General features: G+C 42.5%; 1 protein-coding gene across 3 annotated transcripts in view; it reads right to left on the reverse strand.

Moving 5' to 3' along the window:
* LOC128875564 (zwei Ig domain protein zig-8-like) overlaps positions 1 to 18,136 on the reverse strand; it is a 357,618-nt gene extending 339,482 nt beyond the window's left edge. For 2 of the 3 annotated variants that reach the window (XM_054121237.1, XM_054121235.1), the window contains exons 1-2: positions 16,602 to 18,136; positions 9,393 to 9,520 (exon numbers count right to left, since the gene is read on the reverse strand). In XM_054121237.1, coding sequence (XP_053977212.1) covers positions 9,393 to 9,456 — 64 coding nt within the window. In that variant the 5' untranslated portion in view covers positions 9,457 to 9,520; positions 16,602 to 18,136. Of the gene's footprint in view, positions 1 to 9,392; positions 9,691 to 16,601 lie in introns of those variants that run through there. The other variant, XM_054121236.1, reaches the window with a different exon arrangement.
* Between the last annotated feature and the right edge of the window lie 3,485 nt (positions 18,137 to 21,621).

Consider the following 21,621-nt stretch of genomic DNA (forward strand, 5'->3'; position numbering starts at 1 on the left):
GTTACACGTACTTCGCGATGACCTCGTGCAGTACAGATAGACAGACCCGCGCCGAAAATTCAGCCGTGCCGAGGTGAAAAAGTGTGAGCCACCGGTGGTACACGCCGCCCGGCGTGGTCTCGGTCTCTCGGTCTCGGTCTCTCGGTCTCGGTCTCTCGGTCTCTCGGTCTCGGTCTCGGTCTCTCGGTCTCGGTCTCGGTCTCTCGGTCTCTCGGTCTCGGTCTCTCTCTCTCTCTGGCTCGACGTGTTTATCGAGAATTTAGGAGCGCGGCACAGGAACACGGCGTATTATGCTACCTTGAGCCGCACTTTGAAATCCTTGGATCAGCGCATGCACCGCGAACATCTCGCGGCACAAGCGAACAAAGCAGTGGGCGCTTTCGAGGGAAGTAAGGCGAAGGAAAAAAAGCGCAAAGGCGCGGGAGGGGTAAAGGGAGGAGGTAACCGAAGGCAAAGGAGCGCGACAAATCAACGAGTAATACCCAGCGCCGATTTTCCGTGATAAAAGTAACGAGGAGGAACGTTCGCTTTAACCGAAAGGGAAACTACTTTGTACGTTTCGGTGAGAATGAAATTGCTCCGCTCGCCGCGCCACTCGTGATATTTTCCTGCTCGGAAAAACGGCGACCTATCATTTGAAATTCGTTGTTTATTTATTTGTTGGCAAATATACCGATGAAGCTCACTTTGGGAAAGTTGGATGTGTAAGCATTTATTTCTAGCAGCGCAACGTGGTCAAATAATTTATTTAGTCATCGTCGTTCGGACGTGGTCTTCTTGAAGAACGTTTGCGTTAATATCATTTCATCACCGTTTCATAGAAGAATAAAATACGAGTCGTAAGTAAAGCCGTTACTGTATGCGTTACAGCTCATTAATGTATGCAAATAAAAACAGAAGTATACAGGGTACTGTGTTAATCACGTAACTAACAACTTTAATTAGCTTCGTGAGTAATCGCTATTTCATTCCCTCCAAGAATTATTATTTTCGTTTGTTTTTCATGATTCATGGCTCATTGTAACAAACTCGTTGGCCGTCTTGTAGATAAATTATTACTCTGCAGCTCCAGTCCGGGGAATGTGGTGGTTGCTCGTGAAGTGAACTTCTCGCATCTTTAAGAATTTATTTCGCGAAAACGGAAGAGAGGTGCCCGTAGCTACTTTCTCAAGTTGTTCTGGATGTCCTCTATCTCGTAAAAAATTAATCAAAAACTCGGACCATGGTTTACGACGTGCCTTCGTTAGGTCTATTCAATGACAGAAAAATAAATATAATAAAAACTGTAACAACAGCAACTTTTGCAAGCCCATTTATTCTTCACCTCGATTCAACGACTTTCCATCCATCTACCTCGTAAAATTTTTCCCAAAATTACCTTGTCTTTATCATACGTGAAAACGTAGTACTAACGACTCAGGCGTTATTAATATAAAAATGAAAATATTTTTGAAAATATTCTACAGGACAGGTACAGACAGTATGGCCAGCGCTTTTAATTACAGATGGAAGAAAAACTCCATCAACGAGTGAAAATGAAATAAGTTGAAACGAAACCTGCAGCGCCGAAGAAAGTTTAATTTAATTTCTCGAGTTTACTTCCTTCGAAACAGTTCAATTTCGAATCGTATTACTTTTCTTTCCGGGCACCTACGTAATCTATATCTCGACACAATAAATCTAGGAAAACTTCGACATGGTCTCCGAGACATACGTTGTACTGTATCGCATACAGGGTGTTCATAAAGTTAATAACATTTTTATAACTATACACAAGTACGTAATTCAAGTGGCCAATGCACATGTTAATGTGCTCTAAAAAATATATAAAATATAAGATATAAAAATATAATAAATATAAAACTGTAACAACAGCAACTTTTGCAAGCCCATTTATTCTTCACCTCGATTCAACGATGTTCATCCATCTACCTCGTAAAATAATATAATAATATAATAATAATATAAAAACATATAAAAAATATAAGAGAAGACGTATCCTTGAATTTTACAAAGAAGAAAGCTTTCATTTACTCCGTTCTTAATTCCTTAATCCTAGTAACAAAAAGGTTGCCACTATCTCGCTATTTTATTGAGCAGCGAAAAGGTCAACGCGAAGTGGTCACCCCTAGAAAAAAAAAAAACAACGATAAGAGGGTGGAACACAATAAGATCGTGGAATCCCTGGCGGCGTTGTTAAGTAAACGTCGGACTTGAAACAAACTTTGGAGACACGGTGGATTTAAGCCAGCCCAGCGACAAAGGGGAGGCCAGCTTCCGAGTTGCATCAATATTTTTTTCTCCTCGGTTATAATAACCGCCTAGTTAGCCAGCTCTCCAACGGAGAACAATACCGAAGGCGGCAGTTTATGCACCGACGACACTTTTATTCTCCAGCTAAAGGGTTCGTATCCGCGCGGTTGGGTCGAGCGATGAACGCGGTTCATTGTACCTCGAGGAAAACCGCTGCACGACCTTAAGAAAAGGCGTGCAGGGAACGATCTAGATACCGTGATGAGCCTCGACGCCTACGGGCGTCCGCGTGCTCGACGTAATCTTAAATTGCGTATCTGGGGTCTCGATCAGGAAACCCCGCGGTACATCGCCTACCGATTCGATTGAACAATCTGATGAGAGGTTCCGGGGCTTCCGAAGAAGTTAATTAAGCGTCTCGTGTTTATTTATTTGCTTGTTTGATAGCTTGAGGATTAATATTAGGAAACATATTAATTCGTATTACCAAGAAGCGCAATAAATTACCACGACTGGAATTGATCCTCAACCAATATTTCCCTCGCGCGTCGTTCCTGGTGTATCGAATAAAGGGATCCCAGGCGTGTTAGCAAAGTCAACCGTGGTAACGAAACAAAATACCAGTCCGAATTGGAACAAACTCGTTCTCCGATAGAACGGGGACAGACGGAAACAAGACAGACCGAAACGAAGTACACACCGTTTGATCGGATGATCCTAACGAATCTTGGTAAAAACGTCGAACGAGGCCGTGCAACAGCGACTGCCGGGCTCGTTACAAACTGGCTAAGGATTGACAATTAGGGTCGATCTGTTTTTGCAGATAGCGGCCCGCTCAGCGAACCAAGTTCACCAAACCAGAGGACAGGAGAGATAGAGAGATGGAGGGGGTGGAGATAGAGGGTGAAAGCTTTGGGTCGGGTTGATTTAAGCCCTGCAGGAGGTGGTAGAAATCTTTGATAAGGCACGGCTAGCGCGAACGCTGATTGGTCGCCCCAGGCCTCGCGTCACCGTTCAAACAATGCGCTCCGTGCTAACAATGCAATCCCGACCGAGATAAAGATATATAGAACCCGTGCAACCTATATCTGCGGGCCCGACTACATCGTAGCTGCGATCTCCTTACATCTCGGATACGCGAATCTCCCTCCGCCTCTCTCTGTCTTTCCTCAAAGGCTCGTGGATCCGTGTCGCGAAACAGGGCCAACGCAAGACGCTTTGCTCAAACTATGTTATCTCTCTGAATCCTCGCGAACTGTTGCGGACTTTTTGGCTTTCTTTGCGCGCGATTCCGATGGAACTCCGTTCGTTCGATCGAACGAATCGAGACACGGATTCCACCGAACGAATCAGAAGTTTTGCGGACCTCTATCTCGTCGCTGTTTTCGCGGATAAATGGTTCGTTTGTTCATCTTCTTATCGCGGGGCACTTTATTTGGACTGGCCAGGAGAAGTTGAAAATGATCGAACGCTGCTACGATGATCGTAATACAGCCTCTTGGCCATGTAAGTGCGATGTACAATATGCAGAACATGATAATATTTCATTTTCCTATTCTGTTTTTATCAAAAAAAATTTAGAAAGACCAAACATTTATTTCTAGATGATGGATATTTCTAAATATGTTGAGATTAGGCTTCTCAAGAAGGTACAAAATAAAACGAATATAATTTGTTATAAATCGATAACTCTGTCCACACTTTCGTCCATTATGTAAATAAAAATTGAAGAAATCGGTAAATAAAAAACGAAAAATTCTAAAAATTGATCCAGGTTTGTAAAATTCTGAATAGAACCAAGTAGATGTCATCTATAAACATAACACTAATGGCTAATCATAGTGTTCCCGAAGACATGATTCGTAATAAGCAACTGTACCAAAAAGAAACTTCCCCTAGCATCCTCTATAAACTAACAAATAGAACTCGTTGAAAGTCGAAACAATATTTGTGGGAGTTGTTGCAGGCCAGATGGAAAAATATACCATGGAAAGACTGGAGGACATCATATTGGAAAAGTTACATGAAAATGAGAATGTCGAAGCTATGGAGAATAGTAATCAAAAAGAAAGGACACCGTCGAAAAGGATGCTAGGCAATAAATCACATACCACTTGTGTCGCGTTTCGTCTTTACTTTTTTTACAACATCGAAATTTACAAATTTCGTTTTGTTCCTGAACTCTTGAACTGACAATACTGTAAAATTCCAACCACCGCTGTCTGCTTGTAAAGCAAATATCGCGCGAAACTTTCTCTGGGAATCGTAACCTACATGTATCCTGACTCCTTCCACGTCCTGGCTTTTCAGATTTGAATCATTCGTCGCAGTGCAGTCCTCCGAATCTTCCCATATTATCCTAAGACCTGGTCCGGAACCCTTAAAAACCAAGAGGATCCTTGAAGATGCAGTTTCAAATGTCAAGTGCACAGTCGAGACACTCGTGTACAATTTGTACGAGTCACAAAATAGTTTGTTAATCTTAAATTGTTGAAAAATACCCGTCTGCTGCATTTTTATTATGCACACTTCGAACTCAAACGTTGACGTTCGTGTTCAATTTGTACGAGTCACAAAATTGTTTGTTAATCTTAAATTGTTAGAAGATACCAGTCTATTGCATTTTTATCGTGCACAGTTAAAACACGAATGCTTCGAAGATAAAGAAAATTATGTAATAATGATAGTGTAATGACAATCGGGTAATTGGGGCTTACTCCACGCTATTCGTGCTAGTATAGACATTTATTTTATCGAGTCTGAATACTTGGGTCGATCACAGGACTGCCATACGCCGCCCCTTGCAGTGCTCCAGCCATCTTATCAGAATTTTCAGAATCAATATTTCAAAGCTTGCGGTACGTTGCCATATAATTTCGCGTGCGTGTCACCGTGCAATGAGGCGAGCGATGCAAGTCGACCTCCCGGTTCGCTCGAAAAAACCGAGCTGCGTTTTTTTGAGGAAATTGAAGCTTAACTCGAGTAACGATCGAAAGGAAAACGGGGAAAACCGGAATTCATTTCGGCGAAACACACTCGCGAGGAAAAATTGCGCCCGTTAACCCTGGTGACGTTCATCGATCCGAAATTCAATTACGGTGTGCGCAACATTCGATATTTTCGCAGGACAGGATAACTCTTCGCGGTGGTATCCATGCAAACCCGCCAATTAATTAATAAATATTTTTGTGGAGCAACAATATCTCTGTGGACATAATGATTATTCGTTATCGTGTATTTCGAGTGAATAAACTACTTTATATATGTTTATACTGCGCTCGTGTATATGTGTATACATAAACTAGTATATTTGTTTAATAATTCGAATAAGCTTGTAATAATTCCGCCTACAATCAATTAAGAAATTATTTATCCTTCATGCCATAGTCAACATTTGTTATTTATATGCGAATTTCGCCCGCAACAGTTGTTCTTTGATCCAGAGTTCAAGCAACCACGCGATACTACCTGCGTTGATTATCGTTCCGACTAATTTTCTAAACAACAAACACCGTCGATTAATTATTTCGTCGATAACTACCCCCGAGGCGCGCAACGCGGATCGTTTTGGATGATCGCGAGCAGCCAGAGGCCATCAATTAATGTGAAAATAATACAAACCCAAGTGCACGCATGGCTTGCATTATTACCAGATGCCCGAGAGCGACCGTAATCCGCGCTTAACTCTCGCTATCTCGTCTTTAACGTCACGTCCAACAGTCGCTTCGTCAACGAACGTTCGGCAAATTGGTGATGTAATTACGAGTCCCTGCTTGGTCAACAGGCTTACCTGCCCGTTGGAATTGCTCGTAATGACCGATCGGACGTACACCCCAGCAACTATCGTGGATTCCCTGCACTCGATACGTGCACACTCTTGCGCAAGTGCGCACGAATAGTGTCCCATACGAGCACTAGGAAATATGTACAACTGTACATGTTGTACTAAAATTGATAGTTCAAATTTTCGGTATGTAAATGTTTAAAAAAAAAAAAAAGTAATTGATAGGTTCACCACTATTAATGATGGTCTCTACGGGTTGATATACCCTGAATGACGTTAATTATCGAGTCATTCCAACTAACTTCCGCGTGTGTTTGGACCATCTGTTTCAGAGCACCCTGTACAACGTCAACGCGCGGTCGTGTATCCCGGTGCATACGTCCCGATGACGATTCAGAGCGCGGACTGCATTTCCACAGAAGTAATGCGGCGAAGGGAGGGGCTGAACCGTTGGCGCAGAGCGAAGGGAGGCAACGCGAAGAGGGAACAGAAGGATGGAGATGAGTTTGAATTTGGCCCGCGCCTCGTTAATTTTTCGCCCCGTGTCACTGCATTGTTTGCCCGGGAAAAAGAGTGTTTATTGCCCGCAGCTCGAGACGAAAGCCAACGAGTTGCCTCTACGTGTTTCCTCGGTGCGCGTGTGCACGCGACCGTGCCAGCCACCTACACAATCGCGGCCACCTCGAGCATTCTCGTTTTAATGATTTCGATCTAACAAGGCCGTCTAAGTCGCGAGCGAGACCGGTTTCGCTCGGGGATCCTGCGAAAATACCCGTGCCACTGTCCGTGTTCGACGAACGAGATATGCGTTCGATGAAAAAGGGGTTGTTGAGCGGGAGGAAAAAAGGGAGGGTCGCGGGGTCACAGGGAGGAGGGGTTGCAGACAGCGATGTACAATTTCAACGTGCTCGTAGCCCCATTAAAACGGTAAGAACCGACCGCCGAGTGCTCTGATACTCGAGCAAAAAATTGATCCTGTTTTCATCGATCGCTCGTTGTGAAAGTGGTATCGGTTCGGGTTCGAAAAAAATAGAGTTTGCACAGGAATGGTTATTTTAATGGAAGTAATTTGAATCCTGTCTGTTACTTTTATGTGGACAAAATACAACATAAAACTTTCAGTGACTGTGGTTTACCACCCTTAAGTATGCGATTCCGCGGTGAGCTCGATAAATTTGAAACCCATCCTGCCAACCTTGCCCCGTCATATTTACATTCTCACCCTCGTGGGGGGCTGGGACGAAAGCACTCGAACGCGTGCAGACGCCTAATCGTCAAACAAACGAACACACTTTGATTCGGGGATCGTTGCACCCCTTTGCACGCCCCTCCCCTCAAACGAACGTCGAATTTCATATGCGAGCACACGAAATTCCTGTACAAAACGATGATTCGTTCGAGGGATCATGGCCGCAAAGATACACACTCATCGGGGCAATTATTCAGCTCGGCCTGGAATCGCGAAACCGACCAACCGGGCTCGATCGCAAAGGAAAAAAAAGGCCTCCGTTTGTTCTGGGTCAAGCCCGAAGATTTGAATTGTAGATTTAACTTCTCCGTGGCTCTTCGACGAGGACAAAGATAATAAGGGACGGAGGAGAAGAGCACATAATTTCCCGCTATAATCGCGACTTAATATCTATCCGGTACCGAGAGAATTAAATTCGATATCCACGGAGCGCGGACAGCGTCTCAGCAAAGCGGAATATTTAATTACGGCGTCTCGTTCGGGGAAATGTTAAAACTCGCGCACCGTAAGTCGCTGTCGGTGGTATTGATCGAACTCCTGCCGTAAAGAAGGTCCCAACAGCGGATTTCTTAATGTAATTATTTTTTACACTTACTCGAGTCAAAATTGCTTCGAGCAGAAACACGTGAAATTTTCGAATAACAAATAGAAAAATGAAGAATTTTATCGGAGGAATATAGAAAATTGTTATTCCCAAAATGTAACCAATAGTGGCGAATCCTTTTGTGGAGATCTATGAAACCACGTTGAAATTATTATCGAAAAATCTCACGTTTTTCAGATTGCTATTTTGGTTACCTTTTTCGACAATTACTTGGACGCAGTTTGATAGATACAGAACACGTATTCAACACGTGTAATCTTTTTTTCAATCACCGTTCCAGAGATACTTCACGAGAAAGAGGTATTTATTTTTTCCGAGGGATGAAAAATGATTTTGCGTCACGGACGAACGAGTCTATTGCTAACGATTTTTAAACATTTTCCGGATTTCTGGATTATTCGAATATTTCTTAACAATTTTGTTTTTCGTATCTCGTATCGTGATTAAAATTCATGAATATATTTCTAATTATATAATGACAAGACCTGAATCTAATCCACTATGGATCACGCATCGACGACTTTGCAATATTGTAATTCCTCCAGCTGCGAATCACTTTGCAAAAGTAACAGTGTTAACGTTAATTGCTACCTTGCATTCGAAATGTCAGCGTTCCTTCCGCTCAGTTTTATCGAAACCAACGGGAGAAAGGAAAAAGAACTTGAAAGTTCGTTAACGACTAGAAAGAGCCATTCTTGAATTCTAAGCTGAATGTGAATGACTTCAAAGCGATGGAAAACTTCGAACACTGCCAGAAACTGCCAGACACGCCAACCAGACCTTTTTGCAGTTATTTTAATAATGTCTCAAACCGAAACACCCAAAACCTTTCAGCTACATCGTAGAAAGAATTGAGCGTTTAACAGAAACGAAAACGTACTAATGATATAAACATTACAATCAAAAAGATTTCATTACACAATCTCGCGTTTCATAAAAGTTTTATCGAGCTTTGATAAAAACGAACCGTTACACTCGCCTCCGCTCCGACGATTCCGCCGCCTAATTGTGACTTTAAATACCGCGGTAAAACGTATCGCTTGCATGTCCGCATCCAATTAAAATCCGCCAACAACATTCTCAAACAAGTGGCGAAGGAAACGAAGGTATAATGACCAAGAAAACAAGCAATGCTATAAAGCAAACGGAATGAGAAATAGCGATTGCTGAACAACTTCGCATTTTATCGTGAAAATTATTTGCTACTGAAACTGTGTACACAGCGCCGTCAAGGCAGCGTGTCCAAACGTTACGCGAAATGTGCGAAAAATTTATTCCCTTTTAATTAATATATTCATTGCAACAGAACGAAAAAGGGAGCGTAAGAAAATTCCAAATTTACGATTTTAGTGTTTGGATCCCGAACGTGAGTGATGCATTCTACAATTTATTGCGACGGGAAACAACAATTTGTTGCGGAAAATATTATTTGTTATTACTATTGCGCACAGATTGCGTTGACTGGGTAATTGGAATAATAAGTGTTTTATGATGCGACTCACCGTTATTAATCGCGGCGAAAGCGACGGCGCTGAGCAACCATGCAGCTACGCTGATGGCGGACATCTTCGTTTCCCTCGTTGCAAGTTTCACCTCACATAATACGTGCCTCTCGGACGTTGGGACTTGCCTGGAAACAGAGCAGGAGACACATTGTATTAACCACCTACGTGCCGTCCTGAGATATCGCGGATTCGGTCGTGCGTTAATGATTCTAGCGAGTCGCTACGTTTTTTTTTTTAGACCCTTTACTGAATCATTAAGTGTTTAGGAAGATTTGCTTAAAACAATAACAAAGATATCAATATGTAAGCTAATTAATTGTGCATTCAAGTTACAGCTACAATTATGTTTCGATTTCCCTTTTGGCTAACTACGCTGATATTGCGTATTCCACCGAAATGTTTGCAAATATAGCTTCAATTTACGCAACGCTCACGGCAGAATACCAATATTTAAATGCCTACAGGCTTGCACCGAAATGGAAGATGTTATTTTGAGCACTCGATGTAAATTTAAGCAAACATAGTTCGACTGAAAACAAAAATATCACTATTTCTCTATCACTCGGAGAGTACGATACGAAATATCCCACGTTTAACAATTTTCTACTATTTACAAGTGCTAAATTCATCCCTCAATGGTGTGCCACTAATGTATGATATTACCAAAGAAGGTAATATTTTTATTCCGCAAATAAAATTAAAATCAAGCATTGGCTTTAGAAAGACTAATATCTTAGACTGCGAATGTTTATGAAAATCTATATTTTTAAAGACACAGATGAAGGACAGAAACTTAAAGCATAAAAGAGGGCACCAGGTTATCTGAAATACACATAGCAGTCACTCAAGCCTACGACTTCAAGGCTCCACTATCTTTCTCCCTTCTGACAAAGTAGACATCCGTCCAGAATTATAAAATCTAAAGCATATTTCAAAACGGAGCAATTTGACCGAGGGTGTTCTCCCCATAAGAAACGTGCGGGTTGTTCCTTTCTGTCCGAGCGAATTTTCGAGGTACACGGGGATGATTTCCGACGCCACGTTTCCCTCCGTAGCTGGCTCGTCCCCTCGTTTCCACGGATACGTTTTCCCAAACGATCTCGAGAAGCTGGTCATTCGTCACGTTGAGATAGCGTCGCGCTCAGAAATGGGTCCGCGGGAGGCGTGATATTCTGGCCGCTTCTTATACGGCTAACTGTCAGCGAAATGGTCCACGATGGTCTGGTCTGACGTCCTCGTGTCTCCCCCGAGTCCTTCGTCCTCTCCCTAACTCCCTGCGTCGAGCAACGCGGTCCACTTATTCAAATCACACGCGACGCTCGTCCGCCTCGAAACGCGGACGCGGAGATCCCTTTGACGAGAGCAACCGAGAGTGCGAGTTCGTAGGATAGGGGATGAAATCGGGGGGTGGAATCGGGAGAGACAAAGAGTTAGAAATAGCATGATGGAGCACAACTGAAAACGGAGAGCAAAGAGAAGAACGTTAGGGAGGAACAAAATAGAAACGGAGAATTAGAAAAAGGGAAACAGTGATAGGGGGGAAGGTCAGGAGAGGGGAAAGCTATCATTCTACCCGACTACTTTCGCAAACCTGCGCGCACACGCTCAGCCAACCCTTCAAACGCACGTTTCACGCTAGTTCCCGGCTCCTTTCATCCGGCTTCGCTTTTACTTTATGCACCCGACGGTCTGCGAGGACTCGGTGTATCTTTGCTGCTTCGTGCGCCATCGAATCCCGAAATTCTCCTTCGAGTACGGGAAAGTATATACGATCGCACATGGTGTGCTAAAAAATATGTAGATGAATAAACTTCACATATTTGTATATTTATAATAAAAAATTTATTTGGAAACTTCAAGCCTATCAATGAATTTAGGTACATGTCTTCAATACACATAAAAAGTACGAATACTTATCGGACCGACTATATATCTACAATTTAAAGTTACTTTATATAATTTTGACTTAATAGTGATTTCGAATCGATCCAAAAATATTATACGAAATAATTTCGAAATGCCAGCATTTTTTCCAACCGAGAGGTGCTGCTTCCTCTGACACGCTTCCCGCAAGTTGGCGCAGCCATTTTTAAGCAACGAAAGTTTCCTCAACAGGAACGGTTTATTTCAATGCACAGGGTAATTCTGAAAACTGGGACTGTACCTTTTTCCACGCGAAGACGATGAAAATTTTCCGAGTGAAATGTTGCGTCGTTTAAGGAAACTTCTGTTCGCGTGACCGCATTCTTTTCCAAATTGCGGGTGGCAAAATTTTGAATTTCCATTGCTCGCGTTGACCAAACTGAAAATCCAGCAACCGCAATTTATTGGAGCAAAAATAACGGAGTGACAGTTTTGGTCACTACTTTAGCGAAACGAAGTGAGTGTTTTGCGATTTCAAACAATTTGACAAAATAATTTCTGTTTGGTGGGTAGCTTTAAACGTTTCACAAAATTAATTACCAAGTTTAATAAATTGTCACTTAAGCGTCATGCTTTTTCGATAAATAATGTTTTTATTGCGTGCTGATCGAATTAAATATTAGTTTTATTCAATTATACAAATTTATTGTATTCCTGCCAAAGAACGTAAAAGAAAAAGAAAAGTAAGTTGTCTTCGATCAAAGTCTACCTTTTGTAAATCTGATAATTTCCCTATCTAAAATCTCCAAAAACGTACAAGGAACTTATTAAGACTTGAACTTATTAAGACGTTTTTGAGTCGACGGAAACGCAAAATATTTCGTACCTCGATTCAAACATAAATACACTCGCACCGTATAATGTTCCAGAAACATGAAAATAAATTCCAGGGCTGCGCGTCTTGTACCGGAAATGGGAAACCATATCAACTGCGTGTAAGAAGAACCACGAAAGATTCAGAGTCTAGTTTTCAGTATTTCGTCCAAACAGTAGACCTACGGAACGTACACGAATGAAATATTCCTCAGCGAGGCGAAACGATATGATATCTCGCGTAGTTTGCACAAAAGTGATGTGTGATGTTGACTCGTTCCGCGCGTGTGTGTGTGTGTGTGTGTGTGTGGGCGCATTCACCACAAAGCAACGTTAAATTGCACACCGAGAGAACTAAACAGTTTCATATTTTACTCGCTCGCGGAGGCAACGATAGCGATCTTCCGACTTTCTGACGGATCCATTGCTCTCGCATGAGAGGCGAAAGGAGTCGAGAAGAAGCGAAGAGACGAAACCAACCACGAGGTCTTTGCCAAAAGCGGAAATAAAGTGGAAGGACCATCTATCTCATTGTCTTAGATAAACTCCATACGCGAATTGAACGATTTCCTGCTTTCGCAATAAATCAAGAAAATTCTATTTAAACACGAGGAGATACGGAGCAAAAATTGATCGTCCTACCATAGATACTATGCACGAGAATATACACCTCCGCCCATAAATACAGTCAGACAAGAAATTTTGAATAAATGATAGATTCGATGTTTCGAAATAAATTACGTTTTCACGGTGAGACGTTAAATAAACTACTGAGAAAATATATTCTCTAATGCAACCCAAACTAAATACAGAAACATAATTAATAATCGTTAATAGTTTTGTTATTTTTTTAAATACTCATTCCAATAGACGAAGTGTTCACATATTTATAAGCAACTACTACGTTAATTTTTTGTTAACATTGTGTTTTACGAATAATTGAATATTATTTGCATCGCGTGATTCGTGCGAAGGAATCCGAAAGGAAGTTGCTTCATCGATGAAAACGGAAATACCAAATGAATTTGCAATCGTTAACTGCCTCCGCTCGTAAACTCCGACGCAAATGTAATTTAGTATTTTTACAACCGACTCGAATTTATCTTGTAGACAGATTAAAGTTTTCGCATTTCCAGGATACTTGTGGACAACCTTTTCGACGGGTTTCATTCGAACGTGTGGATTAATAGAAACGTATAAATTAATTTAACTCGTTCTCAAAGGGAAGGACTTTATCTCGGCTCGGTATGATTTAACTTCGGAACTGGTTTCAGAATATTGCGACAGGATATTGCTCGCGATAAAAATTACGTTCGTTGAAGTTTTTCGCAAACATAAGCGCGGGGGATTCTCGTGCCTCCCCTTCGATCCAATTTAAATGCAGAAAAGCCGGGAAGCGTTGCAATCCTTCGCGTATACGAGAAATTCGTGAATCGAAAAAAGAAACGTATTACGGGGAACGTTAATACGAAAAGCTATCCGTTCCTTAGGTCGCTCCTGGACGAAGAAGAGAAACGCAGAACTAGCAAAAGGTGCGGGGCTACGTTCGTATTTTTTGCAATAATGATATCAACCATAATTCAACCGACGCGCGCTGCGCACAGCATGAAATAACGTTACTAAAAATAATACGGCGCTTTCATCGCGGGATATGAAACCTTTTTCCCACATAATTTTACTTTCTTCGGGTCGCGAAACATTTCTGTATCGCCTAACTTCTCGTTTTACTTCAGCTTTAGCGAATTTTCCTCATTTCTATGTGCGAGAAAATTCATCAACGCGAATTTTCTGAAAAGATAACGAAAATTGTTTCAATTTGGTCCGCGTATTAAAATAATGGTTGAAATTAATTCTCTAGGTGGACAATTTTCGGTCGAACAGGATAATACGAAATTGTGTAAAATTACTGTAATTTTTTAGGCGCAAAGTGATATGATATAAGCGTAAGGGGTTGTTAAATCAATCTAATGTGTTTATACCTTGGATAATACAAGTGCACAAGGTTGAGTAAGGTACGCACGATTATAAATACTAAGTATGGCTATCTCCGTTTCCAGGTTCTACGAACAAAACTGCTAAACACCGTTCAAGTCGGGGATAGTTAATCGGACTTGGCGAGAGATAAGGGTACACTTTTTGTAACGTTCAAAGTTAAGAAACTCTAATTCTTTAACTGCTCCTAGAGCGCTCTTAATCCCGCAATCTTCTTGCTTGCACTCGCGTGCAGAATAGCACCGCTCTGGATTTCGGTTTTTATTGTTATTGGCTAGGAAAACACTTTGGTCCAATAACCAATTACAAGAACACGACACGAGTTTCGTATTGGGTTGATTCGGCACAATAATATGGAAAGAGATGTTTTAAAACTGATATACAAGAGGTGCTTGAGCGGTAAATTAAAAAATAATTCCTCTTCTTGGTGATCCAAATAATTCATTAGTTTCAGAATACAAAGCAACGACTGATATCGATACCACGAAGCCATGCAGGTCACAATTCTGTCGATTCGCAAGTAATCGGAGCACTTGTGTAAAATTAGCTCAAGCAGAGACCAGCGAGCTTTCGTATATGTAGACCAAATATTTGCGCCAAACTCTACGTGTACTCTACCCGACGAGAAGCACGAAGTCCTGAAGGTATCTTTGAGTATATTAAACGTTTGCTCATTCCGAAAATGTATTTAAACTTTTATTAAGCAGGGTACATTCTGAATTTTGTAACTTCTTCACGGAACGTGCCGTGCTTGGATAATTCGCTTGCAGACTTAATAATAATACTCTAACTAAATAACCGTGTAGGTTAGTGTGATTTTACGATAATCGATCGCATTCGATGCAAACAATATATAAAAATAGATTAAATAAGATTCTGTTTACATTCTATATAAAACGATGTTTTTTTTTATGTAGTTTTTTTAAAATGCATTTCAAAATGGTGTTTCAACCACAAAGTATAATCGCGTGTATAGGTGTTACATTTTTTCCACTTTTAAAAAAACTCGTCACTAAATTTGTAGAAAATTTTCAAGTATTTTTAACCACAAAATAATGCGAACGTTAAGCAGTTAATAGAATTTTTCCATCACTCGAACAACCGAAATTACAGTAAAATTTGCGCGATTATTAAAAGGTTAACCAAACTTCCCCGGATTAGTGGCGAATTAGCACCCGTGGATTCGAATAAAATTAAATAATTTACATTGCTGATTTACGGTTAGAGGGAACGTTTTCGCACGCATAACGCGCGAAATGATTAATCGGCAATTCACGGGGGATTAGCAATAAATACCAAATGAACGCGCGTAACATGAATTCGTTTCTACGCAATTTTGCGGACGGAATTTGCGGCATCGCTCGTTGAAATAACGTTTCGGAGCGCCCGCGCCCCGTTTCGGCCGCGCAGGTTGCTATCTTTGCGGCGATAGTTGCCGGATGAGTGCGCATTGTGCGTAGAAACGTTCGCTCGAAAGATTAATTTGTGAACTACCGATTCGCCGAGCCATTAACGCGCGATATTGTTCGCTGCGCGGCTGAAAACCAAAATTCGTCGGTTAATTTTCGCGTACTGAGTGAAAAATACAAAATTACTCAGCACCAGTTACGAATATCGCGGTAATTTTCTGGATGGAAACGCGACCGACGCTAGATTACGCTGGGGCTGTTTGCTCGCTGCGCTAGAGTAATTCAACGCTACGTTCTAAGTTATGGTCTACTGGTAAAAAAAAGTTGAATACGCGTGCGGGGGTCGCGTAATGCGCGATCAGAATTTACATGTACATTGACTTTCAGACTTTTACAGAAATAATTAATAGGCTCAGGACTGTTAATGACCGTTTCTACGTGTTAATGTACATGGGTGTAACTTAAGCTGTCTTTCGTCGACAGAAATTTTAATTTTAATAAAAATAAACACGAGTCGTCTATTTAAAAATCTTTTAAAGGTGCTTTAAGAAAAATAGTTCTATTCGAGTGAATTCTTAACGTCAACTTGCTCTACCTCCGATTTTAACTTTCCTTCGATGACAGAAAATTTTAAATCTACTTAAAGTACAAATAAGTAAGTCTCGCGACATTTAATAAATCCCCAAATTTAAGTAAAAAATTGCGTGTCGCGCCTAAAATACCCCCTCAAACAACAAATAACTAAACGGCCCCCGATTCTGTTGCACTGTATCATCCGAAAGTATTAAAATTCGTGTAAACAGAAGCCTCGACGCTTAACCTTTCATGACGAACGTCTGCAACTTACGTTTCGTCCGAGGACGGAACATTTCTTTCATTTCGAAATTGGAGCACCGTCCGCGAGAGGGTAGAACGTCGAGTAGCGCGATCGAGTTTGATGTACCGTTACAATCGAAGTGAAAAAGAAATTGGCAATGAATGTCCACCCCCCCCCCCCCCAATCTCCCCCAACCATCGATCGTCTGGCATCGAGCCACATCGAAAAGAAAGACGCGATAGTTCGTCTTACCTATTTGCTGGTTGCTACGCCGCTTTCATCACTCCAACGTGACGGTGGTGGATGCTAGGACGACTGGAAAAGCTGCTAACTTTTTCCCAACTTCCACGTTCTTTTCCTCTCGCCTATCCTTCTCGGGGACTTACGTGCCGCTTCCGCACGCAACGACACAATTTGTCACTCGCGAACGACCGTTTAACGGAAAATCTGATCGAGCCCGACTCGTTAAGCTCCCGCACACGCGATTTCGACCACACGAGGCACACCGGCTGCGATATGCTGTTCCTCGCTCTTATATTCTCGATTCTATCACATATCTATTATTTGTTCAATGTTGCGTCGATGTCTATCGTATTATCCACGTTCCTTTATATTATGGGCACTTTGTATTCCTTCTGCTCAGAGAGAGATTGAGAACAAACGTGCTCCACCTTTGCTCCGAAATTATTTCTTCCGTCTGTATATTAATTCTCTTGCACGAGAAGAATCTTGATTGTTTTATTATTATTCCTCTCCACTTCCCTCTGGCATCGATTCCGTAACGATATCGCGACGATTGGTATATCGAACCCGTACACGAGACAACGCACTCCCCCGTCGGGTTATATCGTCACGTCGACATCCAACGACATTTCTCGGTTTCAGGTTCTCTCACCTCAGCGCCCGTTCGCAATCTTCGTTGCTCACCTGGCGCGGTCGGCTGTCTCCGCCGTCGCTAATTAATTTCGAACACAAGCGCGATAATGGGAGTCCTCCAGGGGTGTTTTAATTAAAACTGAAAACTGGATGTCGCTCGCACGGCGTACTTGACCTTCCTCGCGGGAGATTTAATTGAAAGCCTCTTGATAGCGACCCGCGACGGTTACGCGTACGTGCGTCGATTAACTCGGCACACGAAACTCGCATATTCGACGCCCTCGCGCAAGCATTCCAGAACGGAAACGATCTTGCGTATGCGTTGCTCCACCGCGGATAGATCGCAGCGCGCTTTCGATCCTCGATCGCGCGCAAACAGTGGCGTCCCCGCCGCGCACAATTTGGCGCAAAAAATGTTTTCCAAGAGTTACCTCGCGGCACTGTTTCACACGTAATTCGTTAACAACTCTCACCGTGACGAACGTGCAGGATTCACCCAACGTGAACACTAAATCTTTCGCGGATTAGGAGCGCGTTGCTGCGTGCTCCGTTTCGACGCTTCGATAACTTTACAAAAGCGTCGTTCGAGTGTTACTCCAATCACGTAAAAAACACAGGTTTACCACCTATCTCGACGTCGAACGATGATTATTCCACGCGTTTCGCGCACTCCCGGATAAAATTCGCCCACGCGAGAATCTTTCGCCGATTTCTTCACACGCGTTCGCGAACAGTGCGCGATTCGAGTCGTCGAAAAGTGTAAGGAACAGCGATACCGATTTTTCGCGAATGTATATTCGTGGAAGAATATCCTGCGAGGATTTAACGCGCGCGCGTGCATACGCGTACGTGCGTGTACGTGACAGTTACGAACCGAGATCCGACCGTGTCGCGGCGCGATAGCGGACTGACGTCCTGACGGGTTGCAGCGCCCTACCGGTGGTAGTTTGGAGAACCATCCGCCTACGCTTCACCGCAGGGGACCCACCACCACCCTCCACCCACACTCTGCCAACCCCTATCTTTCCATGCACCACCACACCTGAAGCTTCTAATCGCAGCCAGGCTGTTGTACCATGCACGCGAAACTTTCGTGGCTCTTTTTGGGTTCGCGTCTTTCACGAGGTCGACATGACGAACGTGCAGGGTTCGAGCTTCGCGAAAACGCCATACGCGAGGCCAGGTATCGACTACGTTCATCGATAAACACCGAGTACATTCCAGATTGAAGTTTGTTCACCTTTGACTCGGTCCTAAGACTTGAACCGAGGACTTTATCTGATAAGGGTTGGATTAACCCCTTGCGCTCAAGAGCTGACTCTCACGAGGGGACATCGCGAAATGTGTTCCGAATTTTTGAATCAGCTTTTTTTCAGATGTAAAGAAGGGTATGTAGAACAATCTCTGAAAGTAGTAAGGAGCGACTCTCTTTCGTTTGCGAACAATTTTCAGGCACGAAATTGCGTAGAGTAGAGTCGCGTGACTCGCTGCAGATTAGACCTCTGTCAAAGGTCGACGGAGCTTGATCACCTTTTACTTTAAAAATAGATATAAAACGTAATCCGCACCTTGCTCGTCGATATCGTTAAGCCGCTTGCTTTTACGTCTCCCCTATTTTTGTCTCTGGACAACGTCCCCGAGTTCTATATCTTTCGAAAGAATGTATTACTGCCCTAGTTATTAATAAAAGAGCAATTCTTTTGCCATCTCCCCTCGCACGTACTATTATTAATCGCACGAATTACAGCTGCGTCGTACATACTATAAACTTTACTCGTGGAAAATAAGGTTGAACACCTGTGTCATGGTCTAATTTCCAATTAAGGCGTTATTAATACCGGAGCCAGAGGAAAACGGCCATTATATCTCATGGATTATATTACAATTTACGTCTGAATCTATTCGCATGTAGAAACTCCGACTGGATGCGGCCAAATTTCTGATATCTCTATTCCGCGTGCGTTTCCGCGTTGAATTAAACGAGCCTCCGGAATATTCAAGGAAGCGTGCGTTCCAAACAGTAGAGAAAGAATAATTGGAAACATTTCGTGGGATGCTGGCGTTAGATTTTGGTAATAATCTTGTTTATTCGTGCGCGAGAACGTTCCTGAACGAATTCATTGCGGCTGTTTCGCTGAGTACTTGATTCGATTCGCGAAACGAGCATGCACACGATTTTCAAGATGTAATCGAGAATGCTTGATTCAAAAAGTTGAATCGAAATTCTGTGACTACGTGTAGAATACATAATAAATGCTGGATCGTTGAAACTTTAAATTAAATCAAAATTCACTTCGAATAGTATCGATATTACGATTCTCAGAGTAGAGTACACAGGAGGCTACGAGATAGGGCCGTGACATTGGACACTTAATCATGGTATTAGAAGTCAGTAACACATGCGAAATAGTCGACCGACCCCTCGAAGGTCCCTACCGATTGTTTCGATAAAACTTTTCAGAGGGGGAGAAAAAGTTGTCGATGAGCATGTTTACTTAACAAGCGCGAAATTCATGGGCACGAACGGTTTACCCTCTTACCCTTGGGAGGGTTGAAATGTGGGAGGAACAGAGGGTAGGTCGTTTCACACAGCACCGCCTCGCTTAATTACTAGTTACTAGTAACAGGAGTTAGGAACGTTTAGCTCACAGTTCACGCCATTCAACAAAAGCTTACACCGTTACGACGAACTATTCCTATTGCTGGCTCAGATTCAGCAATGAGCCTTCACCGTACCGAGATTCCTATTACTTCGAAATTATATCACCTGGCGATACTACCTTCGAGTTAGCAGTTTCCGAACCGCAGCTAGCTTAGTTTACAACATAATTATACCCTGCACTAACTTGTTCACGTATGAATTAACAAAATGTATCGAGGCTGGTACGTTATTATGTGCGAGCCAAGTATGCGAATGTGATAACAAAATATTATACATATTCAATTCTCGGCGTGTCTATCGTCTATTTTAACTTTCGGCCTCGGGCTACAGGTAGGTGGTCTTCGAAATGCAAGCACTGTGTTATAAAAAGGAAAGTGATTATCCGTAACATGGAAAATTCACGTTGGAGAGATTGTATTATTTAATTTTGTAGTGTACGACGAGAAGTTGTAACTTTCGGTTAGGTTCATGTACTTGTAATTAATTCATTCGATATCTATAAACACATATCTTTTATTTTTAAAATTATTTCTGGCGATAGGAGAATGTCACAAGGTTGATTTAAATGCAACGATTGATTGTACCTAGGAGAAATAGAGATTACGCTTTATGGATGAACGTTTCTGAAAAATTCCGCTCTTAAGCAGGGAGAGAAGAATAGTGGAATTTCTCAAATGTCTTTGTTCGCATTCAAATTTAAATCTTTCACGCTCGAAACGTTTTTACCCTCTACACCGTGCGTGTCAAGATGATAGGAAAAAGCGATTATTACCGAACCTGGAACGGAAAGAGAATCTTTCTTCCCCGAAGATGTGACCCCGATTTACCGAACGCTCCGACGGTCGACTCACTTCGTGCTTTATTACAACGTGTGCGGTCCTGTACACTTTGCACGCGAAATATCGATCTCTTTCGTGGCTTTCCCTGATCTATTATAAATTCAATGAGAAGGCCGGTATTTGTTATCAGCGTTGCGTATATCAAAAACTATTTGCGTGGAAATAACTTCTGTGCGTTGTGAAAGTAAATTTTCCAAGTATACGTTTATTTAGTGATTTATAAAGAGTAATCATACGACTTTTAATCTTATCTCAAACCGTCTGTGTGAACTAAAAATGATGCATTGGTCGAACCTCTAGAAAATATGTGGAACGACTTTTTGGTTACGATGAATCCACAACAGAGTAGGCGACCTAATACTTATGTGTCCGTCGACACAGAGACGAAGACGGAAACAAAGTGTCCCGGCAGATAGCAACTAGGGCTAATTGCAAGTAAAAAACGGAGCGTCCCGTAAGCAACAGCAGCAATTTAGCCAGAGAACATCCCTTGTCGCCTTTGGCGAGGCTTCCGGGCACAGTTCTCTACCGCTGGACACAGCGTTCTCGGTCGGCTGTATCCACACGCGTATAGTTACACTGGGCTTTGCCACCCACCTACGCGTGCATGTAGATCGCGGGGAACGGCGATGCCACCCACACGAAAGCGGTCGTAGCAGGCTGGCATCCGTTAGCCGTGGACCATACACGCGCAGATTGGATCGGACATTGCACGCCGTCAGCTCAGTTTCTGAACAAGGAAACTGCGTTCGCCGGCACCGTGCTGTCCAATAGGATACGGACTAACGCGAACCCGCCCGTACATTCGGGCTATCGAGTTGTAATGTACAGTACGAAAGGCAATCTAGATTTCTCACTGACAAGATCGCGTTGGAATTTCTGTCAATTTCGACGC

This window comes from Hylaeus volcanicus, chromosome 4 (assembly GCF_026283585.1).
Source record: "Hylaeus volcanicus isolate JK05 chromosome 4, UHH_iyHylVolc1.0_haploid, whole genome shotgun sequence".
Lineage (NCBI taxonomy): Eukaryota > Metazoa > Arthropoda > Insecta > Hymenoptera > Colletidae > Hylaeus > Hylaeus volcanicus.